At 42.8% G+C, this 27,570-nt stretch overlaps 2 protein-coding genes and 1 long non-coding RNA gene across 6 annotated transcripts in view; 1 reads left to right on the top strand and 2 right to left on the bottom strand.

The window, feature by feature from the left end:
* On the bottom strand, positions 1–13,214 carry cdc7 (cell division cycle 7 homolog (S. cerevisiae)). The gene is made up of 12 exons (XM_006634804.3): positions 13,052–13,214; positions 12,277–12,351; positions 11,282–11,368; positions 10,976–11,111; positions 8,836–8,929; positions 8,601–8,743; positions 7,331–7,565; positions 6,407–6,496; positions 5,476–5,657; positions 4,656–4,738; positions 1,068–1,217; positions 1–575 (listed from the first exon to the last, which is right to left on the bottom strand). Exons 2-12 carry the CDS (start codon positions 12,332–12,334, stop codon positions 250–252), a joined length of 1,584 nt encoding a protein of 527 aa, XP_006634867.1. The 5' UTR covers positions 12,335–12,351; positions 13,052–13,214; the 3' UTR covers positions 1–249.
* LOC107078369 (uncharacterized) overlaps positions 13,211–27,570 on the top strand; it is a 17,608-nt gene continuing 3,248 nt past the window's right edge. The window contains exons 1-2 of the long non-coding RNA XR_001479314.2: positions 13,211–13,546; positions 15,856–15,908. This is a non-coding gene — a long non-coding RNA (uncharacterized lncRNA). The remainder of the gene's footprint in view (positions 13,547–15,855; positions 15,909–27,570) is intronic.
* The window catches only part of hfm1 (helicase for meiosis 1), a 26,195-nt gene continuing 13,133 nt past the window's right edge, over positions 14,509–27,570 (bottom strand). For 3 of the 4 annotated variants that reach the window (XM_015355373.2, XM_015355374.2, XM_069193875.1), the window contains exons 18-40: positions 27,347–27,480; positions 27,181–27,228; positions 26,896–26,976; positions 26,255–26,346; positions 25,982–26,088; positions 25,849–25,896; positions 25,606–25,703; positions 25,290–25,424; positions 23,860–23,945; positions 23,542–23,625; positions 23,156–23,313; positions 22,950–23,053; positions 21,584–21,742; positions 20,712–20,801; positions 20,257–20,381; positions 19,732–19,814; positions 19,187–19,296; positions 17,912–18,013; positions 17,410–17,652; positions 16,147–16,207; positions 15,854–15,962; positions 15,110–15,252; positions 14,509–14,748 (exon numbers count right to left, since the gene is read on the bottom strand). In XM_015355373.2, coding sequence (XP_015210859.2) covers positions 14,682–14,748; positions 15,110–15,252; positions 15,854–15,962; positions 16,147–16,207; positions 17,410–17,652; positions 17,912–18,013; positions 19,187–19,296; positions 19,732–19,814; positions 20,257–20,381; positions 20,712–20,801; positions 21,584–21,742; positions 22,950–23,053; positions 23,156–23,313; positions 23,542–23,625; positions 23,860–23,945; positions 25,290–25,424; positions 25,606–25,703; positions 25,849–25,896; positions 25,982–26,088; positions 26,255–26,346; positions 26,896–26,976; positions 27,181–27,228; positions 27,347–27,480 — 2,467 coding nt within the window. In that variant the 3' untranslated portion in view covers positions 14,509–14,681. The remainder of the gene's footprint in view (positions 14,749–15,109; positions 15,253–15,853; positions 15,963–16,146; positions 16,208–17,409; positions 17,653–17,911; positions 18,014–19,186; positions 19,297–19,731; positions 19,815–20,256; positions 20,382–20,711; positions 20,802–21,583; positions 21,743–22,949; positions 23,054–23,155; positions 23,314–23,541; positions 23,626–23,859; positions 23,946–25,289; positions 25,425–25,605; positions 25,704–25,848; positions 25,897–25,981; positions 26,089–26,254; positions 26,347–26,895; positions 26,977–27,180; positions 27,229–27,346; positions 27,481–27,570) is intronic. The other variant, XM_015355375.2, reaches the window with a different exon arrangement.

Raw genomic sequence — 27,570 nt, 5'->3', positions numbered from 1 at the left:
TTCTTAAAAGCTCGTTTTTATTACAATTCTTTCAACCTAAAACACGAAGGAAAGAATAAAACGTGAAACAAAACAACGTCCGTCACAGGGCTCAGTTAAAACGGTGTAAACCGCGCTGGGATAAAAACAGGAGGAGGAAAGGTGCGCTGCCTGCCGGCCCCGTGTATCTTCAGAGTCCAGACAGGTGCCGTTAGCTGTTGGCCCGGGGGGCGCCCTGCCTCTCCTGCGGCGGGAAGCGGGGTCACAGAGTCACAGGTCCTGGAATAAGGGGTGCAGCAGAGCCTGGCTGGCCGTGATCCTCGTCGCCGGGTTCAGGTCCAGCAGCCGGTCCAGCAGATCGTACGCAGCGTCAGGAACCCTGTCCCACCCCTCCTCGCCCGAGTCCCTCTGCCCGCCCTGCGGGGGCTCCGGGGGTGGGCCGAGCCGCGCGGCGAGAGACGGCTCCTCCAGCGCGCCGGGCGCGGCGCTCGGGTCCGGGCCCCCACTCTCTGAGCGCCGCTGCGCTCCTCTCAGCCTCTCGCACAGGGTCCTCAGGTCCTGGGCCGGCAGCTCCCTACTGCAGACCAGAGATTTTCCTACACAGAACCAACAGGGGGGCAAGGCACGTCTTTCAGATCCGGCCCAGGGGGCGCCCGAACGCGGGCCGAAGCACTGCCGAGATCTCCGCACATCCCAAGCCCTGGGGGCTCAGCGGTGACAGGTGTTGCTCAGTTCTTGCAAAACAGGCAGTCCGCAAATGAGACACAAACCGAAGCTGCCTCCCTGTACAATTTGTATGACAAAACTGCCCAGGAATTGTTGTTCTGGCAGCCTTTAGAGTTCAACGATAATAAGAAATTGAAATCTTAAGGCTCTAAAATATTGTCACCAACCCAGACATTTTTATGAGCTAAAATATTCTGATATTGTATGCTATAGTAAATGCTCACAAGTTTACAGAGTTCAGTAATTACCTGTAATTATTAATCTGTTGGTTACGTGACTCAGCTGCTGACATGGAAAACCCCAGCCTATCACCGAGCACCACTGGTAGGGATGAAGATAAAAAAAAACACTCCCAAACATACCAAATGTCTTAGCAGCCTGGATTGTCTCTTTGGATCCACGAATGGTCATGATTTGCGCTAAGGCAATCAGGTCATCGCTTGCTTTGAAAAACGGGTATCTCCCACTGAGCAGAGACAGCAGCACCACTCCTGCCGACCACATGTCGATCGCTACAAAGCGGAACAAAATACCCGGCCAGTTAGTGTTAGACTAACAAGAAGGAACATATTGCTCTTAGACTCGAAGCCTTTACAAGTCATCAAGGGCCCAAAGCATTAAAAAAAAAAAAAAAAAAAAAAAAAAAACTCTTCTTAATAGGATATAGTGAACATAACTATAAATGATATAGTAAATGTAACTAGAACACAGCTTCAATAATCAACTAATTGTTTTGCAATGGCAATTAAATCCCACCTTTATTTACCCCGCTGTTTTCTGTGGCTGGAAGAGAACAAACATCGTTTCCTGTCAAAGTGACATTAGGGCTAAAATTACAGGAACACACATAGCTATAGACAGTGCTGACCCCGAAATATGTGGTTTGCTATAGAAACTGAATTGGATTGCACGGTTTTAAATCACCGAGACAGTTTTGCTCCTCGGACGTCATGCTGTAGAACACGGTGCTACATTAGGTTCGTGTGTGCACCACACTGCACAAACACCTTACTGGCACATCAAGTTTCAAACCACAGCCACAGACGTGTAGGCAAGTCTTGATCAGAAACGCTCACTGGCCAAAACACTGGCAACCCCACTGAAGATCCTGTTGGGCCGCTCGAAGAGGACGTGACCTGTATTCAGCGAGGTCCCATCACGTTCTTGAGTCAGATCACGTCTCTCCGTCAGATGAGGACATAACGAGGGGGAGGGGAAATGTCTTCATATTCTGTGAGTGTACATAGCATAACAGAGGGGCTGTTGTCCTCCAAAACGCTGAGCATTTCCTTCAGCAGCTAGAGCATCTGGGTTTTCAATGCCAGGTACACAATCAAACCAGCACCGGGAGACACATTCCCTCAAAAGCCACAGTTGTTCGCTTTCCATTTAATCCAAACTTTAAAATCAAATACCCCGATTATCACTCGTGACTCTGGTGGAAAGGGAGTTCTCCAGGTCTCCAACAGAGGAGGAGAGGACCTGACACCACGGATTTCTACCCAGCTTCGCAGAGTTCAATAGTTAACCTCTGTCCGCTACGTGACTCAGCCTTCATGGAAAACCTCCATCTATCATCATCAACCTATCAGTGAGCACCAGATATGATGAAAACAAAAAAGAAAAAAAAACACAAACACCCCCAAATGTTTTAGCAGTCTGGATTGTGTCTATGGGTCCACGAATGGTCTGCTCACAGGGGCTGGGAAACAACCTGGGTTCGAGGAGCTCAGAGCTCCAGCACATGCGAGTGAAGGCAAACACTGAGGGGCCCCTCGCAGGCTTCACCCACAGGGCACACAGCACATGACAGGGATACGGAAACACTATGCGCCCGATTCCCACCGGCTGGAATAATGACAATAATGGCCGACTGCTATGTCGCCTGTGCTGGGGCGATCAGGCGGGGTCTGGGCACAGCGCGCTGCTGCTGCTGCAATTAGGAGGGGCAAAGCAAGGCCCATGACTGCCACGCGCGTCTTCAAAAACACAGCCATCTACCCTTTCCACCGCAACTGCCAACGACGGGGAAAAATAAAATCGCACGCGCCCCCAAGCTCGGCCGAACAGCGGCGCCTTCGGTGACGGCACGCCCAGTCGGCGCTCTTCTCCGCTGCGTGCTGTGGGATTCCCGTTTGGAATACGCTCCCGAGTGCAAGACAACGCTTGGCTGCTGCACTGCTCCCATCTCCCTGAAGCGTGGTGCTCTGAGGGGGCCGTCGGCGCTGGAGGAGGCCAGACAGCCTCAGACGGCGCTCCCCCGGGGAAGCTGGCCCCTCGCAGCGAATGGGACCCATGCAGCTGACTTCCACAGGCGCAGCGCACTGTGGAGAAGTCATGCAGATGATTTATCTTGCCCTTCCTAGAGGAGCACTAGCACCCCCCCCCCGCTAAAGAGGCACAGACGGTAACTAGAGAAACAGAGACACAACAGAAGGTCTCCAGTCCGTGTCCTCACACACACACAGCACGTGCTTCTCCAGCCCCTGACGTGCTCCACTGAACCACCAGGGAACAGGACAGAGACTGCAGCCGAGGTGCTTCAAGTGAACAGAGACTAGCAATGGGCCTTCACAACATATGCATAAGTAATACGTGTAGGGACATTTTACAGCTGGCAAGTCTCCTGCAGTACCGCGATAACCGGAAAGCAGATTTCTTCAGAATGCATTTTTTTAAGGTTTACATTCACAGACACCAGCCTGTTCTCATTTTTCATAAACCTGAATCACTGGTCATCTAGGAAATGACAGCAGTCTCGGGGGGGGGAGGGGCTGAACTCCTCCAATCACATGTGCCTTTGCCTTCACTGACAAACAGGAAATGGACTAATGGTGTCACAATCCACTTCCTGATTAATTCCACATGGGAGCTGAAATCCATGAAATTAAAGATATAAAGGTTCTTCGTCTTTCAGGCCGATTTCGCAAGCATGTGCATTTACAGGGAGGTACTTACGGACCAAGTGATAAACAAGAAAGATATCAGCTGTAAAAAAAAAAAGATTTTTCCAGTGGTGACTGGAATGACTGGACCAGCCTTTTTTCTACTTTATTAAGGGACTCAAAACAGATCAATTCCTTATCGCCAGTCACAGACGAAACAGGGCTTTCCATCCAGCGGCACAATTTTGGTGACTAATAATTGGATTCCAGTCATTTACGTCCCAGTGAAGATGAGCTAAAGCAGGACCTCTCCTTTTTTTTTTTAATTCATCGACAGCTGAAGACCTCTGCAGTGTTACAGCGGCCCGTATGCTGCCGACCAGCTCAACCTGGTCTTTCAGGAGAGAGGAGGGAATGAAACTCCGCAGACACTGCTGCCCTCCAGGACTGGAGCTGGGCCAATAAGCCAGTATTAACCCACAAACAATCTACTTTTGGATAGATTGCATTCTGTGTTTTAGGATATTTAAATGTACAAATTTACTTTAGCTTTAACTGCTAGATAACGACTGCAGACATTGTGCAAGCATCTTTGAGATACTGCCTTCCACCCTGCTTTCCAAATACCTCTTTCACCAAGTCCCGACATGAGTGTGACTGAGGACAAAGGGGACTGGCTAGTAAGCATAAAAGAGGCGACAACTTAAAAACTCAAGTGCCTTGTGCAAAAGATTACAGGATTTAAAAAAAAAAATATATATCCCTATGCAAGACTCTCCAAACTTGCACTTCGCACACAACATGTGGAGATGCCTAGAAGAGTGGCCACACCAGCCACTGAGCAAAGCCAAAGACCACTTATTAATCAAGTGCAACATCCCTCTGGGTACCATTACTAATGAGACCCAACACAGGAGGCTAACATCCAGTAACTGCAGAACACGAATTCGCTTTCAGTGGAATAACCCAGATTTTGCGCAGTATGGTATAAGGCTGCTGGACAGTTTGAGTCAGCAGGTCTCCACGGGGAGGAGCTGTGTGCGGTTGTTGGGGCGGGGCTCTCACCTGTGCCTTGATGTGGACACTTGGTCAGGACCTCAGGGGCTCTGAAACCAGGAGTACCTGCCCTGGGGGCCACTTGCGGTTTCCTGCAACACATTTCCAACCACAGAGCAGATGTTAATGTCCTCCCATCAGCTCGGAGAAGCTGCAGCGCTCGCAGGACATTAATAAAGGGAGCAGACGCTGTCAGACAAGACGCTCTGCAAAGAGGCTCCCATAGGAATCCCTGGCAAAAACGGCACAAACCAGCAAACAGCTCCGATGAAATGGAATAATTCATAACTCAACCCATCTATCAATGCATTCTGGTTTGTTTGTGAAAAAGGTCTCTTTTTTTTTTAAATCAAGATTCTGACTATTTTTCATTTCACGGCCCATACCTCAAACCAGAGCAGTGACTAAGAGAGGGGTTACGATGATAAACACAAATCACAAAACACTGTGAATCATAATTTCCTGGACAAGATATTTTCTGTGTAATGTCTGAAAGGATAGCTATAATTTGGTCGTTTCACTACAGAACTCAGCTGGCTCTCGAAAAGCACCAATGCACACAGACTGCCAGTGTGATAAAACACTCATACGAAGTGGCTCAGAGCTCAAGAGTTACTTGTGTCAGCTTGAAGTCCTGGGGACACCCCAGCAGCCCCTTTGCAAGAGAGGAAACTGCAGCGGGGTTCCGAATCCTGATCCTGGGGATCCCCACACCTGCTGGCTTTCACTGCCTCTCTGCAAGCGTGGCACAAGTGTCAAGGGTCCTGAACGCGCTCCCTGCGCACGAGAAACGGAAACGAGAACGCCGTGGCCCCGCGCGCGGGCTCACCTGGAGAGGCACATGTTGCACACGCGGTCCGTGTCGTGGCAGCTGCAGGTCAGGCGGGCCGGGCACCCACCGGCCGGCCTGCGGCTCTGGGCGCCGGGCGCCCCCTTCACAGCGACCGGCCGGCGTGCCGGCACCGCCATCCTCCGGGACGCGACGTCCAGCACCTTGGAATGTTTCACCGGCTAGAAGGGGAAAAAAAAAAAAGGGAATAACCTTCTACTAGGGTTTCCAATTTAGCCAGAGCCCCCATCGCACACACAGTCATCCCAGTTTAACAAGTCTGACTTGATTGATGAGGACTGGGGGCTCATAGGAGACGGACAGGTTTATTTTCCACTTCGCTTCTCTGCTTGCTCGGCGACGCCAGTTAAACACTGCTGGACCGGACTGCAGTCAGGGCAGCCAGCACTTAGCAGGGAGTCTCCGTCTCATTCCGCAGGCCAACTGCTCTTACAGCCAATAAGGCCTGTTGTAGGAGATACACCGCAGCCTCCCTCTCCTCCCTGGTGTAAGTAAGTGTGGAGGCCACTGTAACACTCGCAATTACACCCCGAGATAAAGGCTTGCCATTTGCCTCATTCCAGCTATACAACTTGGCCGGCCAAAGACCCAAGTGCATTTCTCAACTAATCACAGCGAATGGTGAGAAACCGTACAGTAGTTGTAAGCGAGGAGGAGGCATGCCTTCAAATTCTTGGATAAGGTCACAGACTGTGCATCCTTGCGGCTCCTCCTGAACAGGCAGGACACTCCCACCACCATGAACCCATTCAACTTTAGAAACAGCTACAGGAAACCACACATCAAACACAGCTACTCAACCGTAAAAGATCTGAATGCTTATGTCTTCGCAAGCGCTTGACTGGACACTGGCAAATGAGGAATGACATTCGGCAGACAATACTGAACTGATAAGAAACCCCTCCATTACCTTGACTAAGGAGTCCTCACGCGTGTTCAGCTTGTTCAGGTTTCTCTCCCCAAACACAGAGCGCTGTGCCGAGTTCACCAACTGCGCTTCCTGGAATATTAAAAGAGTTTTAGACTTCCGTCAAGGACACACCTATTTTTTAATTGTACTTGAAGGAACCCTGGAATCAAATAAACAGAGTTCGCAGATCTCTCACACACCTTGACTCTCCAGTGTATTAACCCACAGCAGCGTCTAGACAAAGTCATAAACACCCCTGCAGAGTGCAAAACGTCACATAAAAGCTGAGAACACAACTGTGCTAGGTGATGTGATAAGAAGTTTATATTACCTGTAAATACACACTTGATGTTGAAGGTAGGAATTATTAACTGTTTCACTCATGTAGGCATACGTCAAGTGAGACAACAATAGCTTTAATTCTGCACATTTTTTACAACGCTAAGCCTCTGCTTGCAAACTGGATCTTCAACTTGATTCTTACCAGCAGCTCCCCCTGCTGGTAACACAGGGCAATGCATACAAAAATGTTTTCAGTGGGGGTTGAACTTTCCTTGCCTGTGTTTTTCTGTCCAAAACCAGGGTTTCTGAAATGTCCTTTGAACTATATTCTACATTTTAATGTTTTTTGCTTTACAGATGTAACCTAAGTTTACAGAAGTTAATTCAGTAACGGACAGAGAGGGGACAGGAGGACCAAAGATTTAAAGACCCTATAATTAATTTAAATCACGGGGCAAAACAGGGTCATGTTGTGGTTCATACTCTTATTCTGGGCTTGTGCCGAATACAGATTAATCCGTACCCTCGCTTAGATCTCTCAGTTTACGATATTACTTCAATGTTTCAATCCGGTCACAAGGAAAGGGTTAACTGTTCCACACGCATGCACACACAAATTCCCCACGCAAGGCGATGCAGAACCTTTCTGTGTTTAGTCTGAGCCAGTGACCAGGATCTCTTGGCAGGTGGCTTCATGGGGCAATGCAGAGGGCGGTCGTCCGGAGATGGCCTGCAGGGCTGCGTCTTACTCTCAGGGGGTGCAGGAGGTCTGTTATCTGTGGAAGCTCCCTGCTGGCTCTCAGCCTTCAGGACCCGGAGGAGCTCGATCTGGGTACCGGGGGTCCCCTGCGCTAAGCCAAAGTCCACCAGAGCATACCTGCAGGTGTTGGGGAGAAACAGGAACGCTATTCATCTCCCGATACCTGACGCCACACGTCATCTAGACCAGCGGGTACGAATCCGCCAAGCAAGTCCTGCTGGTTCCTATGGTTTCCACTCCCCCTGGTCTGTTTACGAAGCGAATGTAAAAATATTTTTTTTTTCCTGGCTCCCAAACAATAAAAAAAACAAACCCTGTGAGGCATCAGGGACTGTATGTTCTATAGGCAGCGTCTCTGTCCTCTGATACAGACCAGGGCCCACCAGGGCCTCGGTCCAATCAAAACAGACCAGCTCGCCAACAACAGATTAAAACCCCAGTTCCTAATGGCAGATTTCCATCGGGTATAAGGCAGAAGCTTCTGGAAAACAAAAGGCTGCCACCAAGTGCTGGCATTGTAGATCTGAGACTGGCAGATGGCTCTAAGCTGGATCTTATGACTTATGGCAGAAGTTATTGACCTCGACGTGATTGACCTCAATCCAAAAAGTGGTTCTCCTTTAAAACGAACAAATCAAACGCTTAAAACCTGGGACTTAAACGGGCCTGAAGCACTTAAGTGCAGCAAATTTCCTGTAAAGCACTGCATATGCCATTCACATCCAACCGCATGATGTGTACTTATACAAAGGCCACTAGAGCCATTCAGTTTATAGTGCTCGTTTCAGATGTTATTAATTCAACATTTGCTACATGTCAACTGCAAACTAGCAGCGCTGTTTGAAACTGAGTCTCTATAATAATTCTCTCAAGGATGAACTTAACACACTTATCACACACACACACAGAAGTTGAGTCTGCGCGAGTGACCAGGATGGGTCACCAGGTGGACAAGGCAGGAGATGCACAGGGGGGCTGTCTGCCGGCTGCCTGCAGTGTTGCCTGTTATTCCCTGACACTCCCACAGGAGAACTTTGCACAACCCCAGGGTTACAAACGACCGACAGAGCGGACGAGATGGGCAGAGTTAGCTCGGTTTGGGCACAGTCTGCGTTCCGCTACCGCGCGGCTCAGGGAGGAGACGGCACGTACTTCTGCTGCTGGCGGCTGTACAGGAAGTTACTGGGCTTGATGTCACGGTGAATGATGCCGAAGCTGTGGATGTGCCGGAGGGCTTTGAGCAAGTGAAACATGTACCGCCGCACCTCTCCAAAACCCATCGAGCTCACGATGTCCTGCAAAAGGCACGAGAAGAAAAGCGTGCGTTCATGAAAGTGGTTTCTGAAACAAAAAAAAAGGTCCGTTGATATTCCGGTGAGCGACTTACCACGAAGGATTCATGCTGCAGGTAAGGCATGACGATAACCACGTGGTCGTCCTTTCGAAAGCAGTACGTCACCCCAATGACATTTTCTTTTCCGCTAGAATGAGAAGGTTTAAAAACCCCCGTGAGCATCTTCCCAACAGCCATACAGACTCACACTTCGGCTTCTCCTCCTGCTCATGGTGCAAGAAGGATGAGTGAGATCACACAGTGCAGCCAAGGCTGTTGGGTTTCCTACAAACCCCACCTGAAGATGTGGAGCTGCTCAAGTACGGCAAGAAACAAAACCACAGACGGACTTCATGCAGGCTGGTGCATGATCCCTGCTGGGGCTTTAGAAACTGCATGCGTCAGATCAAAAAGAAAAATGCTCTAGAAAGGCACTGAACTCTTAATCAATATTAAGCTGTGGGCGTTTCATTTGACATCAAAACCCTGGCATGGGCCAGTTGTTAGCAAAAAAACACATCTTAAAAATCAGCAAATGCACGTGCTGCACAGTGACATGTAGGCCTATGGCTTAAGAGTATCAGCAAAATACTGGAGAATGCTCTCGTCAAGTCTGGATGACATGAAGCAGTCTTAACACCCTTTAATGACTTACTCCTGGAAATATCTGCAAAGCTTAACGATCTGTACCATGCACTGATTAAGAACAGTTCAGTTTAAGTATGCGTCTGCATTTAATATTCCATAGTAATAATACAGTTAGGGCAGAACAGCGGAAGGCCATTCTCCATTCCTTTAAAGAGCAAAGGAGAGACAAAAACTGGGTTTATTGAAATAATGAGCACATGGGACATCTGGAAAAGTCACAAGCTCTTCTGTTTTCCCCCCTCGTTTTGTGGGAACTTTTAATCAAAAGAAACAAAATATATTGCAGACTTCCAAATGATCTGAAGTCTCAACTGTATGAAACTTAATCAGACTGCTGTTTTATAGCCTAAGGTCTTTCCATTACTGATCAACACTGCTCAAAAGCCGTCCCCAGCCAGATCTATAATAACAACACACAGCAGAGCAGATGAAAACTGTTTCTTCTTTGGAAGCCACTTCAAAACAACATGCTTTAACTTGTTTTTATCTCACTTGCAGTAAATTATTCAATGGGGCAGTAACGTAAAACTCTCGATTTTGCAGTAACTGCCCTTTTAAGATGCCTACCCCCCAAAACAATTTAAGAAACAAAATTGATGGTGCTTTACAGAGCTACTTTTGTATGCTCGCTCGCACAGCAATTACGAACCTCCTTAAAGAAAACCTGTTCACTGTGTTCAGGTCCATTAGGGAAGAAACCAGCCTCCAAAACATCTGGCAAACGTGCCAGGACGGCCTCACTCCTGCTGGCAAGCACACTCTGACCCCGATGTGCAGGGGCAAACACGTGCCGCTTTCATCAGCATAATTAAGGCACAGCAACCGAAGAGGAAACAAAACACACGGAAGGCCACCTGTATGTGAGAATTCTTTGTCATTTGGGAAAGTCACTGCAGTTGTGGGGACACACTGCACACCTTCCATGGTAACCTTGGGGGCAAGTCTCTCCGGCTCGGCCGGCCAGCTGCGGCTGCCTGCGCACCTCGAATTCAATTCCTTCCACCTCTGCTCTTAACGACCCGATTGGGCCCCTTGCGCGCGTTGCACAGACCAATTTGACACTTTTCAAACATCGTCAATCTGTCGACCCCGTTTAAAGGGATCTGGAAAACCGGCCGCGCCCGGGCCCCGAAGGGCTGGAGCAGCGCTCCCCTACCGGATGCGTAGCACGATTCCCTGCAACGAGACGGCTCAAGGGCACGCCCTTCCATCCAGTCCACTTCGCGGTTCTGCAGCCGCCAGGCCCTGCATTCTCTCTTAGTTAGCAGCGTCAACACAGAAAGGACCAGAGTGGCACACATCCCATGACTGCAGCAGTGCAGGTCGGGAGGACCAGAGGCTGAGAAGCCACGTTCCAACAGAGGCATGGGAAGACCCCAGACTTATAAATCACGACCAGAACTGCCGGAAAAATATCGACATCACCAGAAAGGGGAACGCCTGGCCCTCCAGTCAAACAGAGGCCTGCTTTTAAAGGCGAATAGGCCGATTTGTTTTTATTGCTCAGGTCCGCGTCAGCAGTGGCGGCGACGGGCAGAGGACTCACCCTGCCACAGTCAGGCACTGCAGCTCTGCTGCAATCCGGACCGGGTGGCTGGTCGGGATCAGGTGCTTCAAAGCAAACTTCTCTTTCGCGCCAGACGTCAACCGTGCCTCCGCCAGGTACACCGAGCTGAACGTACCTGTTAATCCCAAACACAAACACTTCTATGACACATCCGGCGTGCACAGACCCCACACACTGGCTCTGGCTGCCAAACCACAAGACTGCAGCTGCTCAGCTACAGCGCTCCAGCTTCTTAAGCTAAAGAATAAGTTCATTATATTAGAAAATGCTTAATGCAGTTCAGACCTTCACCAATTTTATCCAATATGACGAAGATTTTGGAGAGCTGGGGTATGGCTTCATACAAGCTTTCAATATCCGTTTTGATTTCTCCTGTAAAGAAAATAAACAAAAAACAACTTAAACCAAACAATATTTTGTCCAAACCAAATATATATATATAAAGGCAACTATAAGGTTTCAGAGTTACAAAACAAAGAGGTTACTTCAGAATTGAATGCACGTGTGGTTTCCCGTGTGCCAGTAAGCCACCCAGACCTCAGAAATCAATACATCAGAATAATCACAGCTTTGGAGGGAATGGGAGTCAGAAGACGACACCCCATGCCTGCACAGCCAGTACAGAGAGGAGCGCCCCACAACCACAACAGCTCAGCGCTGACTCGAGACTCACCTTGGCCACACGGGACGCTTTCTGGGTATCCACACCGTCAGTACACTGCTCAAATCCTTACAGCACCTGCACCACGCTTCCAGCATGCTGCGTCTGTCATATCATTGTACTGTACGCCCCCCTGCCCTCTGGTAGGGATTACAGGACCATAAAGGCACGAACCTCAAGATTCAGAGGCGGTTTCGTCCTGCAGGCTGTCAGATGACTGAACTCTACCGCTACCACTGGCTCACACTCATGTTTATTTCCTCTTCTCACGCTGCTTGTCTGACTTGTATTTAAGTTGTACCTTATTTAACTTTGTTGCTGCTGCTGCTGCTGTTCTGTGTTTAAGTCTCCCTATCAGAGCACACATGCAAATCAGCATTTCATTGCACTTGTTCAGCACATGACAAATAAACGGTGCTGAACATCACTACCCCATCCTGCTCTGCTGCACGTACAGTACCCATCCGTTACTTGTACAATGGAAGTGTCATACGTATTGCAACCTCGGTCCTGAGGACCTGGAGACAAATCCTTCAATGAAGCAACAGGTTGCCTGGCTGGAAAAACTTCAAGTTTATTTTTGGGGTCTATTCGAAGGCAGCAGCTCTCTCCCACTTACGCGAGATGTAGTTTCCAACGCGCCCCTCCGGCTTCATCTGTAAAGGAGCCGACTCCATCTCCAATAGACAGAAACCTGACGAACAACAGAAAGTCACTTTTTTTTTTTGGGGGGGGGGGGCAGGTTCAAATACGTACCCAATAACGCGCATAGACACACACACACACGTCAAGACCGATGAGGTTTTCTCCTTTTTACGCACTGTTCTCTTTGTCTCTGTCAAACGATCACGTCTGAGCATCGCAGAAGAGAACAAACCCGAGGTGTTTTCGGGCCGTCCGCTTGCAAGGACGATAAACCCCCCAGACAGCTTGCAGCGTGCGACCCCCGGGAGCCCGCAGACCATCGGGGGGGGAGGGCACGTGTGCCACTTGTTTAACATCACGGCTTGTGGCACAACGCTCAGCGGGAACTTTTATTGTCCAAGTGCCATCCCGGGGGGAACAGCAGGAACAGCGCCCGGATAGCCGGGGCGCACACGCAACTCGCAGGAAAGCCGATTCACGCCACCGCCGCCACGTCGCCTCACCCCGCAAACTTCAGGACGAGCTACAACATGAAGTTAGGAGGGGGGAGCGCACGACTCATCTCCGATCAGCCCCGGCAGGACTGCCCTGTAAACAAACCCCGGGAGGCGACCCGCAGAAACAGCAACGCGAATATAACCGCGCGTCTGTCAGGGTCGTGTTGACTAAAGAACCCCAGCACAAAAACTTCCGACAGCACATCCGCCGCTAACCCCGCTCATCTAGAGGCTCAAAGGCGTCCCCGTTACCTCAGTACGGGAGCGGAGAGCCCAGGCGCTGCTGCCGGCCGGCCGCGTCTCTCTTCCTCCTCCCGCAGACGAGCGACCCGCGCAAACGTGACGTCAGGGGGGAGGGCGGGGCCGCGCAGCGCGAGAGCGAGAGCTTCCGGCTCGCTCCAGGGCCGTGCGTCGGCACGCGATGCAACCGCACTACCCCTCGTCCCCCGCAGAGCAGCGGCCTCACGCCGAACCATTGCTCTTGTGCACGGACAGCTCTTTGCAATGCAAATGAAAGACACACAAGGCTGCTGTTGTTGATGAGATATATATATATATTCTACCAAAACTTCTGTAAATTTGTCATGCCCGTAGACACTGAATCGAACTGCATGATCGACCCTTTCTCTTGCCCGTCTGTTTGCTGCACGAAGCCCACCATCCAGTTCCTCCAGTCTGATGTGATGCCGTTGTTGTTTGTTGCATCCCAAGTGTCTAGCGACTGGATTCTAGCTAGCGCTTTCCCAGGTGAGTATGTGAGGCTGGATAAGTGGGCGACGGGATAATCCTTAATTATCACATGATCTGCAGCAGCTGTGATAATAAAGCACTAGTTCAGTAATAGAGGTCATAGGCTTGTAATGGACTGGAAAGGCTGGCCTTTCCTGATGCCATGTGTTCGAGAGACCTGTAGCTCCTGAAGGCAGGGTTTTGGGCACTGATATACATGACAGGGTGTCCAGTCCTGGTCCTGGAGGGACAGTGTGTCCGCTGGTCTTCTAGGTCTCTTCAATGCTGCAGCATTCCAGACCTGGGGACAGTTGTTAAATGGGACCAGTTCACCCAGTCACCAGCAGGTGCAGCTCATTAAGAGCTGAGCTGGAGTGAAGACCCACAGACACACCAGCCCGCTGGGACCAAGACAGGACTCTGCTGCTCTATAAGGACAAACCTGATGTGAAAAGGAACTTGCGTCTGCACTTTCCTGCACATTAAAAACATACATGACTCTGTTTATTAACAACATGCATTTTTTTGCATATGGTTGGCTCAGCACAAATACTGTCCTTAATGTGTAATTTAAAAAGGGTAAATATCTCACTTAAAAGCACTGTTATAAACTTGCTAGTTATGAAACTAAGGGAATGATGACTTTCGTTCATTGTAAGGTGTGACTAAGCTGTGCATGACGAGGGTGCTATGAAATATTGTCACCAATGGGTCACCACTTGAAAAGATGTTATCTTCAGCCGAAGGTGACAAACCTTCAGAGGAACACTGAACGCTTGTGGGGAAGGGAATAATCCTCCATTCTGGCTCCCTAAGGTGTGCTTACAGGGCATGGTTGACATCACTGTTTCCTCTCATCTGTTCATACAGATTACTCTCAAGATTGTTGCTGTCATTGGCTCTGTGTGCCCTCACCAGCCTCCCTATTTGTCTCTAAAATGTATATAAACTTAAAATTAAACACGAAGAAACCACAAGAGTTCAACAAGAGAGCACATCATATATTTGATAAAATAATCAAAATCTCAATGTGTTCATTTGAATTATTAACAATTAACAATACATTTAAAATCAGATTTATAAACAATCAAATCAAAGAAATACAATAACTTACAACATTTCTACTAGCATCTGAACAGACTTTTGGGGAGTACTAAAATATTCCATCAAATATTCCAAGAAAAGCACTAACTTCTGTGGCGCTGTCTTCCCTCTCAAATCTGGAACACAATGTGACAGTAAGGTTTGTAATATTTTTATGTTCAGATTTTCTCTCAGTGACCAAATAACCTGTTCATATTTAACTATTCTGTGAGTAATTATTTACATTCAAAAGCGTAACAAGTTTGAGTGTATTTCTTTCACAGTAATTGTGATTATCCTGAAGTAATTGAATGTGAACTCAAATCCTAAATGCAAATTTAACCACAAGATTAAAGAAGCTATGAGTTTCAGGCAGTGCTATCCGAATACACACATAAATGTGAATTTCCAATTAAAGTCTGTTTCAGAAATCAACAGTAATAACAGGTGCAGAGTATTAACATACTGCAAGATCTCCCACAGAGTGACTTACTGTACCTGCCACTGCCTTCTGATACTGCGCTTGCAGCATGCAAATGGGAGAAAAAATCAAATTTTCCCAAAACTGCTGATGAGTTTGTTACATTCCGTCTGGGGCATGAAAGCACCATCCTGTTCTCACTCTGCTCAGTATGAATCTTCTGAAGAGAAACCAAAAAAATAACTCAGCAGTCATGAGGCAGGATTCGAGACAAATGCTTGTTTATCAGTCTGAAATAATACTGATTGGATATTTTCCAAACTGCTTTGGAGTGTGGCATTATCCTTGCCCACACTACCTTCTAAAGTAAAGACGCTGAGGAAGAAACACTGAGGTATTTAATCATATTGAGATGCATGTATAGCAGTAATAGTGCCCATGGAAAAGACTTAAGTGAAGTTCAGCTGCAGATCTTCTAGAAATATGTCTGCAATGGTAAAAATATTAGATCTGTCAATCTCACCACTCAGCCTTTTTACTGCCTATTTTATTTCTGTCAAGAGCTGAAAGCAAAGAGATGAGGAAGGTGTTTTTGACATCTGGTTAACTTTTGATAAGGATTTCTCCTGTATACCTGTATAATTTAATACATTTTCTGTGACATTACATTGTGCTACAGAAAACTTTGCAGCTGTGCACTGTAGAATGAATGGAAATTCTGTTAATCTAAATTCAGGACTAGGAGCTACATAAATGAAATGGGGAATACTACACATTTAAAGAAAGCAGAGATATGCAAGCTTAGCTTTTACTGCACTTACAGGTTTTGCATCTGAGAAGCTCCTGGACTGTGATGACTGATCATCTGATGTGCAGGTAAGTGCAGGTGTGCACTTAGACACCTGCGGTATAATGTCATTATATGTAGTTCTAAAAAAATACAACATAAAGAAATAAATACATGCATATTCCGACTGAAAATGTGTGCAAATAACAGGATGCTTTATAATATTATAATAGCAAAAGTAGTGTCAATCTAACATACTTATTAAAATATTTACAATGTAAACATATGAGGAAAGTAGTATAATTACTTTTTATCGAATTTACTTACCCTTTACATTCTTTGAATGATGTAGTCTGCCCTATCTTGGAGTACAAAGATGCTGAAAACGCTGTAATAAAACATTAGCTTTAATAGTGCTTTTCTCAGAAATGTTGGTACTTGTATGAAAAACAGATTTCATGATATACACTGGAATCTATAGACAGTAAAGACAATAAATACCAGAATGACTGCAAAGGAAAAGCAAAACAATAAAGTATAGTTATAACAGGACAATCAGTTAACGTAACTATAATATGGTTTAATAGTTTACTGTGAAAAACTCAAGCTCATTAGGCAGTGGTAGAATGTTAGACTTGTGTTCTATTCCCTGAGGATCTCATCCAGCCATTTCTTATAAGAAGCCAGAGAGCCTTCTTCATCTACAGGGCTGGGTGGTTTGCTCCATACCCTCGCTACCCTTTGCATAAGGAAGTGTCTCTTGTTCTCGGTTCATGTTTCACTGCTACTGATGAAGAAGCCCATTGGATTGAGTTTGCCACTGCCCTTGATCAAGGGCAGGCAAGTTGGAAGAGCAAGAGATCAACAAGCCAAATAGAAAAACTGTACACAGTATGCTGAATGTGATCTTACTAGTGCATTGTACAATATTAACATCACATCCCTTGATTTACATTCTGTGCTTTTAACCATTCAGCCTAAAAGTTATTTTTCCCTTTTTCATTGCTTCCTTGAGTTGTCTGGAATGTGTAAACAACGTGTTAACATAACTGCTAGGATATTTTCATCACTATCCCTGAGGAGCTCTTGTCTTTATAATTAATGTTTTACTACCTGCATGCAACACCCTCCAACTGTCTGTGTTAAACATCATCTGCCCGGTGCTTGTTCAATCAATCTCAAATTGAATCTAAATCTTTTCGAATGTCATCTGCTGCATCTATGGTTTTTCGAAACCTCCTATTTTTGGTATCATTTGAAAACTTGACAGGTTTACCAACTATAGCAGAATCTAGGTCACTGATACAGCTTAGGATGAGCATTTGGTCTTTATTTGGTCTGCCAAGGTCCTAATCAATGTTCATAAGAATAGATGAAATACACCGGTATTTGTGACAAATTCTTCTGGCTTGTATAGTTTTAAATACCTATATTTCCCACTTAATTCCATAAGTAAAACAATTTCTCACTTCTATGTAATCTGATCTATATAAATGCAAGGAATTATTATTTAATATTACTGTACTTTAAAAGCAGTACAGTATTAAAACTGACATCACAGAGCAGGAAAATTCTTGTTAAAATGTATACCTGTTGCTTTCTTCAATCCTGGCCGTGGTATCTGTGCATCAGAAAGCTCACTGACTTGTACCAGATTCTCATCGTCAATATCACTCCAGTCATCCACTCCAAGATCGAATGTCACACGCATAGCTTCTGAGAAGCATCCACTTTCATCTGCGTCTCTTACCCTCTGATTCTCAGAGTAACCTGTGTTGTTTTGTGGAGTGTTGACTTTACTTCCAGTATCAGACTGCTTCCACACCGAAAAATCTGAAATTTGAAAAAAGCTGCACTGTTTTGATAATTGAATTACGTATAGTGCACATATAACAGTAATCAGAATGAGTTGTACAATAATACAACACAATTTTGACCACTGATACACATTCTTGGTGTTTTTTCCTAACACACAGATTGACATTAATTTAATGAGTAATAGGAGCAATTAGTGTTTTGACAGCAATAATAAACACCTATATATTTTCTTTTTAGTTTATAGCACTGAACAGTTTGCTTTTTAAGTATTTACTTGCGTTTTTCGCTTCCTCAGTATTTTGACTGAGAAGTTCCTCATCTGGCTCTGGGACGATCCAGCTGTGAGTGTTGGCAGTGTAACATCCCGTGTCATAGTCTGATTCAGTGCAAGAAGTCATTGCAAAATCATTAATCTCATTGCTCTACAGCAGTCTAGACACTGCAGATCAATATTTTCATGAGGAATGTCAGTACATAAAATAAGAAATGTACAGAAAGCTTTATGAACTTAAACTCCTAAACTGGCAACACAGACATTAATAATTCATATTATTTCATTATATTCTGAGCATCATGAGTAACATGTCACTATTCATATACACTATAGAAAAAAGGTAGTGTATATGAATGTACTGTATATGAATATTGGACACTGGCATCATTTTGATTAATGGATTCTTGATCACTAGCTGTGATACATAAAAATGACTTTGTAGCATTGAATCACTGAATCGCCTCATCAGAGATGACTGAACACAGATGATGAGGTCAATCAACCTGATGAGTGTCTAGCCTGGTGAATAGAACACAACACCTCTGGGCCTTCTGTATGTTGAATGCTGGACAGAATCCATGTACTTTTGCTCACCTGCTGTGCCTGCTTTCTTTAGACTCTGAAGAGCACAAGAGATTGTGACACAGCCCCATATGGTACTGTCACAGCAGGTACCCTCATGATCAATCCTGTTGATGTCAAATCTTATCCACTTCTAGCATTTACTTATAGATAGTAAATAAAATGTATGTGTGCCTACAGCAGAAAAGATTCTGTCATTTATACTGTATGATATCTTTTATCAGAAAGTGATGTTTCTTGTGATGCTCAGTTTATAACAATACTTTTGTGCACACGGATTGACAATTGAAGAACACATTTGTAATCTGTATTCTTCAGAAATATGATAATTTTTTCAGGTGTTCAATCACGCCATTTATCATTCTAACTTTACACTTCTAATAGTATAATCAGGAATTTTAAAACTAATAATGGACAATACACCGCAAATATTTCTTACATGCTACACATTTAGCATATTAAAGCAACTCGGGCAGGAAAAAAAATTATAGTAGTCTATAATAATAAGAATCTGGATGAAACATTAGCCATCAAGCTTCCAATATTTCTGCAAATGCTGATAGTAAACACAAGAGCACATTCTGCTATGGCAGCTTTAATATGATTGTTTAGTAAACTGGGTGAAATTGATTGCTATGCAGCTTCAATTGCAAAGCTTAGTGTATAGAGTTACACTCCTTATGCAGTACATACCTCTTTCACAGCACTGCTGCTCTCCCCTTTGTTGCGATGTTGTGAAACTATCAAAAGATTCCAGAGCCTCCACCTTTGTTGGCATAAAAGCTTGGTTCCTCTCACACCTTCTGTTAGAGTATAAGCACAGCATGTTCACTTGGAGAAGTAATCTTTAAACTTGTTTTTATTTGATGCTGCTGTATTTAAATAAAATCTAAAGGATTATTTAAAAAAAATAAAACCTTGAGTAGTATGTTGAGCAGTAATGTTTCAATATAAATCTACATGAGTGCAGTAAATGCATTGTTAATACATTTCCCCAAATGGGACAATAAAGCTTGCATTGAATTTGAATTGACCACTTTTTAGAAACAGCAGCAAAAGCAGTGTTTCTAAAGTCATGTCTGCTGCTTCAAATAATGTTTACAGAGATGTGTGTCAGAAGACTTTGTGATGCTGTATGAGTTGTAGCTCATCCCAAATCACATGAAACAACTTTGATTGTATTGTATGTATAGTTCTAGCATGAAATCAACAGTGTTAAATGCAGGCAGATACTGTACCTTGAACCAGTCGGCATTCCATCATTCTGTTTATATGAGAACCGGTGAAGGTCTACAGCTCCAGTGTCATTAGACATTTTCATCTAATGCAGAATAACATTGTGAAGGATAATAAGAAAAAATGGACAAAGCCGTCAGGATTATGATGTGCTATGTGTTTTACATGACAGTAAAGCAAGAAAGAGGTTTCCCATCAATGGAATTAATTCTGCAGAGAAACGTCATACTTTGATTTGAAGATGGCAAAATATTAAGTGCTACAGCACTGTTAGCTACTCTGGGACTGTCTAATGTCTTTGCCAAATAAGTCACTGTTTGATTTAGAATGTAAGGGTTACATTTACCCTTAAACTAAAACCATTAAACTTTATGATAGTGGCACCAACAACACATCCAGTCCGATGAAGATAGCTGAACATATATCCTTTAAATGAGCTACAGATGTTGTACAGCTACATTGCTGACTGGGCCTTATGATCCCTGTGGTCATAAAGGCTCTGCTGTGTTACTTTCTGTTAACTTTACCTTCAAACGTTTGACAGGTGTTTCTGCTAGTGATTCGGTCCTGCTTTTAAGATCACTAAGGTATGAAGAAAAAATGGATTCTGGATTCTTAACACTTCGCTGTACCACCACCACACCAACCTTGCCTAAGAATACAGAATTAATCATGAACACTAATCTCTTGTCACTGCTCATTTAAACTTTTACTATTTAGTAACCATATCAGTTCTAAATTGAATAATTCAGTAAAACACTGAATACTCCCCAAAACTCACAACAGAAAGACTATATCAGACTTATCACAGAGAAAAGACCCTCATAAAATAAACTTCAAAACCAGAAAAGATTACATGTTCATGAGGTTATTTATTTATATATACTTTTAAGGACTTAAGGTTTCTCCTTTGGCAGATATCAAATCTATTTGTAGCCTACTATATGTACACACACGTCATTTAAATAAGAATAATACCTACAGCAGTCATGTCCACACTGCTCCTTGTTTTTACAGTAATGGTTGCATTGTCTTATCCCAGGATCACGGTAGATGATCTCTTTGGAAGAACCTTTGTAATTTAAACCAAACAGCATAAAATAAGGCGAGGGGCACATGATTACATCATTTCGTATACTATATAAAGATTAGACCAAAGTGTAGCAGCAGTATGGTGACTGCTGTTTTGTTGTAAAGCTGGGATTAAATCTAAACTCCATTTCACTCACAAATGTGAAATGGAGTTTATACTTGATACTTGCTGGCGTCTCTTCTATTCAATGACAAACTCTCTTCCGTTTCAGGATTTGTTATTTGCACGTGGCAGATGGGTGATACATTTGATTTAATCTAGGCCTTCTAGTGCCCTGACATAATTATGACACTAATAAAAGTTTGTTTTTTAGTCAAGCAATGACTGAATGGCAATGGAATGACACTGACTCCTTAAAGGCTCACTAAATTCTGTTCTTCAGATAATATATCTGGTAACCTTCAATCATAACTCGTGCCTAATTTTACAGTGTGCATCGTATTTCTGTTTCCTCTTTTTTATATCTGTTTTGAGCTGTCTAATAAATGTCTCTTGAAAGAGCCTGTTTATGCCAAACACAAGAAACTGTGGCTTAGTGACTGTTTTTAATAAAGGCTTTGTAGACCTCAAATTAACTTTAAAATGTAAGACTAAAGTTTTGAATCATACTTTAAAAAAAGAGACAATGTTTTCCATTAAATAGTTTGTCATCATTTAACACGTCTTTAAGCATTATTGTGAAATAACCCTTTCCTTGGAAAACTCTTTAGTATACAATCATACTCTGTAGTCCACTTGCAGGTAAAGAGACACCCACACACCTCTGTCCGGAACAGGCTGTGCTGAGGCAGTCAGGGCACATGTCTCAGCTGTGGCCGGAACACTGTGCTGCTGCTGGCTCTGCCAGCTGTTCACATGAGCTCTAAATCTCTTTGGACCCGAGTAGAAAACACTGTATGTCTGCTGAATGTCAAGTCCCACTATATAATTGGGAATACCAAAATACAGGTCATTATTTTATAACATTTTTATGATGTTTCTTTAGTCAAAACAATCTTACGAGACATATTACAGTTTCCACTTGGGCAAATACTCAATACTTAGTCAAATAGTATAGCACTCCCAAATACGGCAACGTAGTATTATATTTTAAAGCTCAAGGTCATTAGGGGGACTTTAAATCCCATGGCATTTTTCCATATCAGTCTTTCCACTTATACCTTTTCTAGCTGAATATGGAAACCATTAAGAATTGGCTAGGATGACATGTGGCCTCTGCAATCAAAAGATGACATCATAATAATCTGTGTACTAAACTGCAAATATCACAGAGTCAATCAGCCCAGACAAGCACAATACGTGGTGTTTCTGAAAGAAGAGAAGAAACAACTTAACATGTGTTCAGGGCACTAAATAATCCTTGATTTTTTCAGTTGAGTTAAGATTAATTGTTGTGATCAGATCCAACAATCATTTGTATTCCTCAGTTCATATTTGAGATTCTTTGGCTTGAAAATGAGAGCCATTCTCGTGAAACTAAGCCCAGAACATAGCTTTTATTGTTGAAGGCCAAATTCCTCATTTTTCCCCCAAAACATTATAATCATTATTCTTTTTTGGCATGAAAATTAAATTAATTAAATTCAATACCACCGCTTCAGGATTCTGTTATTAAGTTCTGTTCTAACCTGTCTTAAAATGTACTAGAGTCATGTTACATCAAACTGCACTTGTCAAGAACTCAGATAAGATAGACCCACAAGCCACAACAAATCATAATGGATTGGTTAAATCTTAATACTTTAATAACTATTAGGTGGAATATGAAACACCTAAGGCTGCCGCCTCCAAATATTAAGATAACTACTGCACTCTATAGGGTACTGTGAGAGCTGAATTGTTTTGTATCCCATGACTGCTGGCAGACAAATTAAAAATAACACAAACATTATTATGGATTGATTATTAAGGATTTTTTCTTTTCATTTTGAGATTACCACTAAGTGTATATGTGTGGTTGTCGTCTCTTTCAGTAAAAGGTTTTCAGACATGTACAGCATTTTATAGATAATCACCTGCTGTATAGCCTGGTTATAGGTTATATTTACCTGCAAATATGAAGTAGTATGCTCAAATATTGCATATTTAATTATCTGAAGGAGGGAAGTAAACAAAAATTGGACTTACCATACTCTGAACTAATAAGGTTCACACAAATTTGTTCGTCTGCATGTGCCCTTGTAATCTCAGTTTTTTTAGACCAGCTCCCTGATCTCAGTAACAGGGAATCACTGATACGAAAAAAACAGTCAGACATAACACTTCTTAAAATGTGCATACAGTACATTCACATGTAGTTTTTTAACATTCAAATACACTCTTGAAATACTTACGTGAGTTTCTGATGGAAAAGCACTTGATTATCAGAATCCCCTATAAGCAAACTGACATAATGGTTGTCTGGGGCTGTTCTCTTCAACAGCAACTGCTTGTAGTTTGTTAAGATGACTGTGATAATCACCTCTGCAGTTGAAACACTATATTTTGGAACCTAGAAAAAAAACATTTAATTTTATGATTATTATTAAAACTAGACAAAGAACCACAAAAATACTGGATTTGGAGACTCACTTCCAAATGCTAAAATGAAAATTCAAAACATATGTTGGTTTATTCATGTTATTTTTCAGATGTAGTTTAAAAAACAATACCTTATTTAAACTTCTAAACTATATCAAATGTTACATAACTTCTTTCAATATCAGAAGAGCCTGATTACCTGTTCCAAACTGACTTCGTACTTTGGAAGGTGAATGACAGCTTCCCTTATTTGGTTTCCAAAAGGAGGATGTCTGTTCACAATCTGGAAAAAATACTTCACACTTAATTGTGCAAAATGTCTATGGATGAAATTAAATAGAACACAAAAAGCACCGAACACAGAGAGGAGAAATTAAAAGCACATGAAGGTGAATGTGTGTGAAGGTGGTTCTGCATTTAATGCACTCAGACATTGTCAAGTGTCATTCAAAGAGAATATACTGCTGTTACATATTAAAAACAAATGAAATACACATTTTTATTAATGCATAAATACCAGCTCCAGTTCTCTTGCATTTATTTCTTCAATCTTCTGAAATGATGTCAGACCAGCGTTGACCATTGCTGTTGATAGCGTTAATCCTAAAACACACCCAAAAAAATTGATATTGAAAGCAAGTAAAAAGCATTGTGTAAATATAATCAGATTTTTCCACTTTTATCTAAATATGAGCATATATGTCAAATGAGACAGACTAGCCTGCAAATCTGCCCACATTTAAAAACAGTGAGCACATCTGTGACTCTCTTGACAGACACATGTCAGCAACATGCTGTTGATCCTGTTTATCCATGTGGCAGTGCGGTGTGAGATATACATTTTACGAAGTGTTACAATGATTCTGGGTGGGGCAGAGAATTCGGCCTGGTTTGTCCATAGTGTAGTGAAAGGTAGAGAATTTTTTGCTTTTCATAAATAAAAACACAGGTCATGCTAGTAACATTGTTTGTAGTCTGTGCAGACCTTAATGTTACCACTTACCCTTTGAAGATATTTTTTAATGACTTACTGAGTTCTCTGGCACATTGATTGCCCTTATGTAATTCTGGTCTGGTTTTGAAAATAGTCTGTAACAACTTCTAAAAATGGTGCTGAATAAGTCTCTGGTGAGGACCGTCTTGGCAATTCTGTTGCACAAAGGTATGCTCTGGCTGTCCACACTGATTACAGAAAAAAATGCTTTTGGCATTTTGGATTCTTCTGCTTATTGAGTTTCTTATCTATTTCAAGTAAATGACTAAATTGGCTGTGTAGGTACTCCAGCGATGGAAAATGGGCATCCACTGTGATTGATTGAAAACCAGATTCTTATGGATTCCTTGATCTGGCAACTGTTTTCAAAAACAGATGTATGTCAACTCTCACTATAAAAGGTTGTTTTAAAGTAATATTTCAACATGTGCAGGTTGTTTTCATTCCTAAACTTTAAAATTCTGAACCCTACTAGGGACAAGCAGCAAAATGCAATGAAATAAAAGACTGTTTTAATTATTTCTTTTTAATTACTCATCCATTAGTTAAAAGTTATTAGTATTTCATGGTAACCTTTCCTAGGACCCCTGGTTAAACAACAAAAAGCCATCAATATAAAGCTTGCTTTATATTTTGCAATTGAATCAAAGTTTACTCTGGACTTCAGCTGTGGTACAAATAATTTAAAATGTTTCTTTACATGTTTTATTTGCAGGTTGAGTGTAAACAGAACAAATCACTTTTTGCTTCTATAGTGTTTTCAAACCCACTTATCAACATCAAATAAAAATTCTAACGGTTAATGTGTGGACGATTATATTGAAACAAGAGTAAACAGGTGCATGAGCAAAAGTGGATCAAAAAGACTGCAGCATGTTTAAGGATAACAAATCTAGTGGAAAAGACTTGTACAGTAAATATCCTCTTCCTTACTAAGGATGTTATTCACCTACCTATTTTCTCCAGTTGCTTTGAAACAAACGGTGAGTTCTCCCATAGCCTGGAACGAAAACACTTGGCCAGAATCAAAGAATTGAGCAGAGCAGAGAAGTTCCTCTTGGCTTGATGGCCAAGAATCTCCGACAAACCTACACACAGGAATGCATGTTGAATACATACATATCATTGTTGTAAAATGTTTGAATGTAATAAGCTCACAGAACGAGGGAGTGTGAGAAAGACTTTTTTATGTAAGTTGTGGTAAAATGAAAATATTTAATTTCTGATAACACAGACAAGATGTGTTTAAATAAGAATAAAAGCAATTACATTTAGTTACTCTGGTTCCATTTCTGAATATTTTCCCTATATCCTGCGTCAAACCAAATTCTTGAACTGCGATGCATCCAAGTTGAGCCTGAATTAAACTGAGAAAAAAACCAATCAGTACTATAACATACAATAATTACAGAATATGAAAGAACTCACAAAATAAAAAAAACAAGCTGATTCGGGACACTGTGTATACACACTGTAGGTCAATGTTTTACTTTTAAGTTTTTTAAAACTTACCAATTAACTTTCATTTCATTGGTTTTAATCTTTCCCTCGATTGGGTACCTAGCCACAGTTAGAAAAAATAACATTAAAAAGACATTGAAAAGTTTTACTATTGCTTTAACTGGCTTCATCTCCTTTCTCTTACCTGATCGTTACTCTGTTTTTATCTTTGTTCAGCGTGTTCAGAGTTCTCTTCTCACTCACTCTTAACTGCACATCAGAAAACTCTTTCCCTTTGGATATCAGTCTGATCTGTGACAAACTACACATGTCAGTATGCTTTTTTGTTTTTCTCCTTGAATTTACTTTAATTTATAGACTAAAAAAAAGCATATAACCTAATTACAATTAACTAAAGGTATAACATCGGTTCTGTATTTGAAATGCAATTACATTAATGTCCTTACTGTGTACTTACCAGGTCAGATAATGTTTCTGTTCCAGAAACTAAGGTGAACTGCTTCATGGTGTCATAGGCAATGCAATACCGTGCCATAATCTTCCCAGTCTCTGTAGATAATGTTGGTAAACATTATGATAAAATTATTTAATTACAGCAACGTCTTGACCTGGGGGCTTCATGAAGGACAAGTGACTACAACCAATTCTTTTACATCCAACTTGCCAGTTAGTACTGTGGCACTCCTATATTTCTGCTTTTATATGAAGAAGAATGTTCTCTGAGAGAAATGTTACTTCAGGTGCTATCATGCAAATTAATTGAATAACAACATTGATTATTTTCAACATTGTTCCAAAAATGATGAAATGGCTTTGTCTGTGGTTGCACTGCAGTGTTGAAATGCATCGCTGTAGTTTTGTGTGCAGCCAGCTCTCCTTCACTAAAGTTTAAATAAGTACCAGGTTGCAATACCAGTTACAGCCATAATAATTTACAGATCCACCGCTGACAGATGTTCTGTAGAAAGTACTGGGGTACATATCATATCAGTGCTAACAGAACTGTTATGATGTGGCTTAAATGGACAAATATTATCTGAAAATGCAAATGAGGAATTAAAACTGTGCTGAAATGAAGGCTGGCCTGTGGGCCTTTACCAGTAGTTTTAAAATTTATGTCTTCATCCATGGTAATCAGGCCAATTGAAGACAGAGCATTCAGATTCCTCAGACAGAGCTCTGAAATGAAGGAAAAGAAAGAATGTATCTTAACCCTAGTGTCGTGAATGCTACAGATATGAAGGAGAACAGGCCAAAAAAGGAATTCGTTTGCTGTTTTTTTTCCCCCGCATTATAGCGTTATGCAAGATCTCCACACACCCAAAAATAAAATACACATTTGAACTGCTAATTCTTAAATTAAATTAAACAGAAAACATGTACCTTGCAATTCTGCTTCTATTCCAGCTTTGTTTAATGCAGGAGGAAAACCTATAAAGAATGAAGAACATAAGAAACCATTTCACATCTTTTTTTTCTGATGCATTACGATGAATTTATGGAATTGTATGCTTTGGGAAAATGGCTTTATGGAATGCAGTACACATACCATAATAGCTGGGGTTCTTCAAGGCTCTGATGTACAGGAATGTAGAACGTATCCAATCCAGTGCACCATTTACATCAGAGAACGTGTGAAGAACTATCTCTGCGTTTAAATGTTCAACCAGGTGTTTGTGCAGGCTGAACGACAGCAAACGAAAATCAGTTGTCTTTGATAAGCTCATGACGCTCACTTGAGTAAAACTGCAGTTTAATTTCATTAGCAGTGTA

Source organism: Lepisosteus oculatus, chromosome 9 (genome assembly GCF_040954835.1).
Source record: "Lepisosteus oculatus isolate fLepOcu1 chromosome 9, fLepOcu1.hap2, whole genome shotgun sequence".
Taxonomy (NCBI): domain Eukaryota; kingdom Metazoa; phylum Chordata; class Actinopteri; order Semionotiformes; family Lepisosteidae; genus Lepisosteus; species Lepisosteus oculatus.
Note: the sequence above shows the minus strand (reverse complement) of the source record. Positions and strands in the feature narration are given on the sequence as shown.